We start from the raw sequence: 7,426 nt of genomic DNA, 5'->3' as shown, positions 1-7,426 counted from the left end.
AATATAAGAGGTTAATATTCCAACTACTTCCTCAGCTATTCCTGGAGCTTTCAAACATTATCCCATGGCTTTCCTCAATGAAGTACTCAGGTGTAATCACATGACATAAGTAGAGATGAAACAATAAATCAATTATTTAGTCAATCCTCAGAAAATTAATTGGCAAATGACAAATGTGACTCTTTGATGCTTGTGTTTGTCATATACAAAAATATACTCAATATTTTGGGGTTTGGACTTTCAGTCAAATAAAACAACTCTCTTGAATATGTTAACTTTCACTTTATTCTGACACTTTCTAGACTAATGGCAGTTAACTTAATCGGCAGTTAATTTTCTGTTGATTGACTAATCTTTGAAGCTCTATACCACATGCATGTGTCCCCAAGGTCAAGAATGAGTCTCCATGCTCAAGTCTTTTAAAAATAGTTTTTCATCCAAGTTTGAGATAAACTAAGTTTTTGGGTTTTTTTTGCATTTCCTTATGCTTTCTGTCTCTGTTTAATGTGTATTAAAACGTGTATTTGACTCAGTATTCACACCTCTTCTGTATGTCTAATTCCCTCTGTTTTGTGTACCTACAGTGAATTTGGATTGGGCACATAGCTCTGTTTTAATTAGCTCATCCACAGGAACAGTGTGTGTGTGTGTATGTGTGTGTATGTGTGTGTTTATGTGTGTGTGATATTAGTATGCCAGGCAGAGGGACAGACAGCTAGTTCCAATATCTTGTTGTTTGGCATTGATTCAATGTCAGTTAATTGTCACCATGTGCATGTACTTGTACGTGTGTGTGTGTCAGTGGAGGCTGGTCCATAGAGGCAGAGGAGGTTGATCCTCCTCTATTTTTTGAGAGGCAAAAGGGAGATCAAAATATAAAAAAGAATATTTGGTTGAAGTAAACCATTACAAATCTCAGTATTATTTATAAAGTATTTTTCTCTCTTCTTTGGAAAAAAAAAACATTACTAAAATTCTGTTTAAAATGCTTCAACAGTGACACCTGCAGGGTGGGAGGAGAAAGGGCAGTGTGTGAAGTGGAGGGGGGGGGGGGGGGGGGGATTGGTGGAGGTGGAGTGGGGGACAGGGGAGGACAGGTGCCTGCTGACCTCCGCAGGGCGGGATCTCTTACATTGGACTTAATTTCATTTTTTTTCATGCTAATCTGTGATTGGCCATGACACATTAAATGACGCTCCAAGGAAGGCTGTCCTCCCTAACCAATCAACAACCAGAATACAATATTGACATCAAGTTGGTCCAATGATAGTTTCCAGATTTCATCTTCAATTTTCACCACTGTAAGGCAGAGTAGCAGCAGTAGATAGCTCCTTGCGTTAGCCAATGCAACAGCTGGCTTGTTGTAACAGCCTGAAGGACTCTTTATACATCCATGGAAGGACTGTTAAGGACTGTTGTTAAGCTAGCGGGAGAAATGATCTGGATTGTGCGGTGCAGCAGCAGCAGGACGCTGCCGGGGAGGCTGGAGAGAGAAGCAACCAGGAGAGTTAGCTTGTTTGTCACTGTTGCTAATGATATCAGACTGATTAAGCAGCAGCCATGAAGTTCTGTAAACTAACAAACAAGATGACCAACAGTCACAAATGGACATTATGACATGAATACTTCATCTCCATGATAGAAAGAAGAAGACGTCAGATAACAGTCAGATACAGCTTCTCTCTTTTTGTCTCTTTGGTTGCTAATTTCATCTCTGATGGTTAAATGTCTCTGTGTGGCTGTTGTATGAATTTATCTCCTTAACAAGAATGCAGCAGAGATAATATAATATGTTGTGGGTAACGTTAGTTTGCTTGTTGAAGTTACAGTGAGCTGTCTGGACTCACTCAGTCATTGTTTTTAATTGAGTGGTTGTTCAGTCACCTGCTGATGTTGTGTGATTAGTGAATGAGTGCAGGAGGTCTGGCTGCTTGCTTCTGACAGTTTCTTTAGTTCGTTTTTAAGCTGAGCCGTATATTGAGTAATGAACTTAAAGTAACTGGAATAACAAGTGTTAACTAGTGGTGTAACTGATCGTAGTTGATCCGTGATCCGTATGGATCGCCCCCCACAGTTCGGCGGGCATATGAACTGCGCATTAATTGCAAAATTGAATGTCTCATTTAAGACAAAGTAAACAAACTGCTGTAAGTACAAGTCATGGGCAGACAGCATGTCACTAACGTTAACAGGGATTTTGAAGAGCAACGATCAAACCAGTATCTAACGGGTCCGATGTGACATTTGAGTTATGTTTACTTGCTGTTTAATGTAAGTTATATTTGTCTCCCCCCTTTTTTTTCGCTGATCCTAATAATTATCTGATCCGTGACTCAAATCTGTGATACGATCCGAACTGTGAGTTTTGTGTTCATGTTAACACCCCTAGTGTTAACATGTCAACTTTGTAGACTATATTTTGTATGTCATGCACATAGATCAGAGTGTGTAACTCATGTATTTGATACATGCATTAATACTTTCTGATGTGAACCAACACTTTTAGATCTGTGAATGTTTTTAGTGTTCAGTCTTTCTTGTATTCAGCACTGATATGAACCTGTATCACATTATAAGCTTTGTGCTACTTTATATATTTCTGTATACTAAGAAAATATATAGGAAACACGTGTAAATCATGTGATATGTTGTCTGTTTTTGATGAGAACATAAATTTGTTGTCACAATAGAATAATACTATAAATTTGAATTTCACTTTGTTGGTAAAATGACACATTTGATCCACTCCATGGCTAAAATGAGCACTTCTTTGTTTAGAGACAATATGTATATGCTAAATGTCTTTAAAGAAGCAGCCTTTTCACCACTCAAGCAAATTGTTTTATTGGCATATAAAATTGCCCCCCACCCCTCCGATTTCATCGGGTGGGACAATGATATAGTTTGATGCGGTTTGTTGTAAGATTCCATGTTGGTTTTCCTCCTGTCCTCCCCAATTTTTTGAGTCACCAGCCGCCACTGGTGTGTGTGTGTGTGTGTGCGTGCGTGTGTGTGAGTGCATTCGGGTCTAAATGTCCTCATAAGAATAAAAACATTTTAAAAATCTGTGAAAACAGAGACATTTAATCAGTACTCACTTTGAAAGGGGGATGAAAATAAGTCACTAGAATGTCCTGTTTGTCACTGTGAGTGTGTTTATTTCTGTAGTTGTATGTGTGCGTGTATATGTGTGTGTGTATATGTGCGTGTGAGTGATTAAACAAGAGCTTCATAGTCCCAGTGGGAGTCTAAGATCAAGTTCTCAGACATGTTATTCTCAACCATGTGTGTGAGAGAGAGAGAGAGAGAGAGAGAAAGTGTGCCAGAAATGTCTTTTGTACAGTCTTCTCTAGAGTGTAGTTAACAATATATCATTTATATAAGCACTAGCTTCGTTTTATGGGAATTATCATCACAGTTGGACATTTGGACGTTTCTTGGCTGAAACAACCTGTTGATGAATGGGCTGAATTTATGTTTTCTCTCTGTCTGAGGTTTTGATTTAAAAAAAAATAAAAAAAATTTTTTAAAAAGCAGAGTTTGGCAGCTAAGTGTGTGTAAAGATGGTAAATACTAGAGTATGACAGACTACGAATGTCTGTGAGTTGTTACACAGCCATTCAATAAGTGGAAGATGTTCACCAACTATTAACATAATATTTATTATATACTCAAATCCAAAATTGAGATTTTAAAATGCATTCCTGGTTGTGTCTTTAATTATGAATTAGGCCTCTCACTTACTGTAGGCTAAATTTGTTAATCAAGGGCATTAATCTCCAAGATGGTTTTGATAGTATTCTTCCTCTTCCTATTATTATTATTATTATGTACTTAGTACAAGTGGTAATTACAGAAACAACCAGTTTAATGTGGTGATTAGTACAAGAATAACTAAACATGAGCAATTATATGACCTAATTATATTGTACTAAACTGAGATTTTTTTTTTTTTTTTACCTTTTGACCAAGCTGCTATTATTAAATAAAGATAATCACCAGTGTCATAAAAAATTCTGTTTAATCAACTTCCTCTCCAAACCTTTTCCCCCTCTTTATGCTGCGTGGGTCTTTTATTTGCACTTCACTTCATGTCTTAAGATACCTGACTTTTTATGACATTTTTAAGTGACATTTCCAGACAATCAATAATTAGTTGTGTGTTGGAATTTAAAGTGCGACATCACATTTAAAAGGCTGGCAACCATCTGGGGTTTGGGGTTTGACAAAATAAATTATTTGCCGCCCTCCGTCTGTCTTTCCAGATGTCTGTCTGCCCTTTAATTTTCTTTTGCTCTGTCATGTGTGTGTGTGTGTTTAACTCTTCAATTACTAAATGTAGCTGCTGGTCCCCCCGCAGACCGAAAAGCTTCGTTTGTAGCCACGTTCAGGGTCTCTTTAATGAAGGATCCAACGGGGAAATCATATGTTCAATGTTTTACATGCGTTTGTTTAAACTGAGAAAAAGAGCTTAATATAGAAGCCGCCGTCATACATTCTGTCATTATAAAACAAGCTTATGATGGTGAAAAAAAATCAATCTGGAAAAAAAATAGCTGATAAAAATTGAAGGAAACATATGTGGAAACATGCGCGCACACGCACACACACACACACACACACACACAGATTGGAGATAAATCGTAGATGATAAGCAGCGGTTGCTTCAATCATAAACCGCTTAAACGCACCATCATCATATTCATCAACATGCACAATTCTCACACAATCACGCTTTCACTTAAATCCCTTTATTTCCAGGTTGACAGCCTGCGTGTATGGCAGGGGAATACAGATAAAGATAACACCATCAAACACACACACACACACACACACACGGAATATAAAAGGCACACTATGTAACAGCCAACGACACATCCACGGTAAGGAAAAAGCATAGAAAATACACAGGAACAAAACGCACACATACGATTATAAGAAATTTTAAGACTGCTATAAACCATTTTCTTCTTTGTGGCAAAGCGGGAAAAAATCTGAAAAATGTGTGTATGTGTATGAGAGAGGGAGAGACTGAGTGGGAAATACACAGGGACAGGCACTGAGAAAGAGAGAGGGAGGAGAAGTGCACACAGAGAAGCTATTGATAAACAGAGTAACAGTAACGCTCCCACCAAAGGAGGAAAATGTTAACACTTTCTTCTCTATCTATCTATCTATCCATCTATCTATCCATCTATCTACCTGAACAGCATCATCAACCTCCTCATAATGCATCTCGATCACAAAATTACCACCAGCATAGACCTGCTGGGCTGCTGACACACAGCATCAATCCCACAACCACTGAGACAACTGCTCCTCTGTGTGAGTGTGACTCCACAAAATCATGTTTCACTGTGAGCATGGGATTTCCTCTCTGTATGCCCTGCAGATGAAATTTCACCCCATCTCTCCCTCTCTCTGTGAGTCTCTGCTAATTTTGGAGACACTAACACAGGTTATTTAGTTCCTTGAGCCAAGATTTGTCTTAAACCAACTGTGTCTGTATCAAATCCTATCTCTCTGGTTTAAATGATCAATGATTTATTTTTGAACTAGTTCTGTTTATTTAGAAGAATCTGCTCAGCATGGAGGCCCAAAAAATGAGCATGTTCTCCAGATGTAATGTTGTGCACAAGTTGGTGGGTACTGCTGCTGCACACTCTCTCTCACGCACAGACACGCGCACACACAACCACGCACACAAATCCTGCGCGTGCACATACGGAGGCAAGCTCTCATTCTCTCTTTTACACTCTTTATCTCTCTCGGTATCTCAAACACGCACACACAAAAAAGGACACACGCACCCAGAGCTGCCAGCGTGCGCATCACACACAAATATTCACATAACTCTCTCCCTCTCTCTCGTACACACACACACACACACACACACACACACACACACACACACACACAAACGTCCGCAGCAAGAGAGCGGTACCAATTAACCACCTTTCTTTCCATCTCACTCTCGCGCGCGCACACAAGCAAAAACACCGACCTGCGAATATTCTGATCCCCTCCGACACACGCGCACACACATAGGCTACGTAGCCTATACAAACGCAAGCGCGCGGGCACGCACGCACACAAACATACATACACACACATACACAAATCGAAAACCTCCAAAACTCACCCTTGGACGGGGAGAAATCCCCGACGAGGAGCCCCAGCAGGAGGAGAAGCGGGAGGTCGCGTCTTAGCCTGCCCGTTTTCTTCACATTCAGCCTCCTCCTCATCAGCAGCATCTCCGGCGCTCCCAAATCCGTCATTTTGCTGTTAAATAAATCCAAGCTGGCTTAATTTTAAAGCCTTCTCCCCACCTTGCCGCTCTGCTTGGCTGAAGGAAGCGGAGGGGGGTAAAAGAGGACGGCCGCCCCCCCTCCTCCTTTTTCTTTCGTTTTTATATAAGAAAAAACTAAAAGAAAAAAATAGGCTACATACAACCGAAAATCAATCACGGATATCCCACACACACATGTCCATGTTAACGTTTGGACAGGATAACCGGTGACGGGTTGACGGTCTGAGATCGGGCAACACGCCACTGGTGTGAGCGGTCATAGCAGAGACCGGAGGACCGGAGCAGAGAGAGACAGAGAGATGAAGAGATTCAGTGAAGGAGAGGAGAGAGATGGTTGGTAGGTCCGCACAGCACAGCGAGCAAGCGACGACTGAGAGAGGGAGAGAGGGGGGAGAGAGAGAGGGAGAGAGAGAGGCAGCATGGGAGAGAGAGACAGACGCAAAGAGAGAGGGGGGGGGAGAAAGAGAGAGTAGTCAGAGAAGTAGAGGAGAAGGAGGAAAAGTGGAGGATAGTGAGGAAGGAAGGAAAAGCGGAGAGGGGGGGAGAAAGAGTGGATGGAGGCGGGAGAAAAGAGAGGGATTGAAAGAGGAAATCCGGCAATGGAGAGAAAGAAGGAGAAAGGGAGGGAAAATGATGTAGACGAGATGGAGGGGGGAGAAAGAGAGACATTTCAGGAAAAGTAGGGGGAGGAGAGAAGTATAAAAGGAGATAGGTAGGAGAAAAGAACAATGTCAAGGAAGACAAGGGGAGGTGGAGCAAGGAGTGATGGATGAAAGGAAAGAGGCACGAGGAAGGAGAGAGGGATATCAGGAAAAGGAGAAAAGGGGGGAGGAGGGATAAAAGAGAGGGTGATTTCTAGAAAGAGACAAAGATGGAAGGAATAATGGAAGAAGGATGGCAGGAAGACTTCAGGAAAAACTAAGTGAGGTGAGAAGAGGTGGAGAGAGAGATTTCAAGAAAGGAAAAAGGAGGAGAGAAGGAGTAAAGAGGAGTGAGAGGAAAGGTGGGGGGAGACAAAAAGAGGAGGAAAGAGGAGGAGGAGAACAGGAAAAAACAGGTGAAGAAGGGAAGGAAGAAATGAGGGAGAGAGAGGTTTCAAAGGAGAGGGAAAAGAGG

General features: G+C 41.1%; 1 protein-coding gene across 1 annotated transcript in view; it reads right to left on the bottom strand.

Annotated features, from left to right (window-relative positions):
- The window catches only part of LOC121900087 (CUB and sushi domain-containing protein 1-like), a 431,770-nt gene extending 425,146 nt beyond the window's left edge, over positions 1-6,624 (bottom strand). The window contains exon 1 of the mRNA XM_042416050.1: positions 6,143-6,624. Within this exon, the coding sequence (XP_042271984.1) occupies positions 6,143-6,278 (136 nt within the window). The 5' untranslated portion in view covers positions 6,279-6,624. The remainder of the gene's footprint in view (positions 1-6,142) is intronic.
- Positions 6,625-7,426: the final 802 nt, after the last annotated feature.

The sequence above is a fragment of the Thunnus maccoyii genome, chromosome 1, assembly GCF_910596095.1.
Source record: "Thunnus maccoyii chromosome 1, fThuMac1.1, whole genome shotgun sequence".
Classification (NCBI taxonomy): Eukaryota; Metazoa; Chordata; class Actinopteri; order Scombriformes; family Scombridae; genus Thunnus; species Thunnus maccoyii.
Note: the sequence above shows the minus strand (reverse complement) of the source record. Positions and strands in the feature narration are given on the sequence as shown.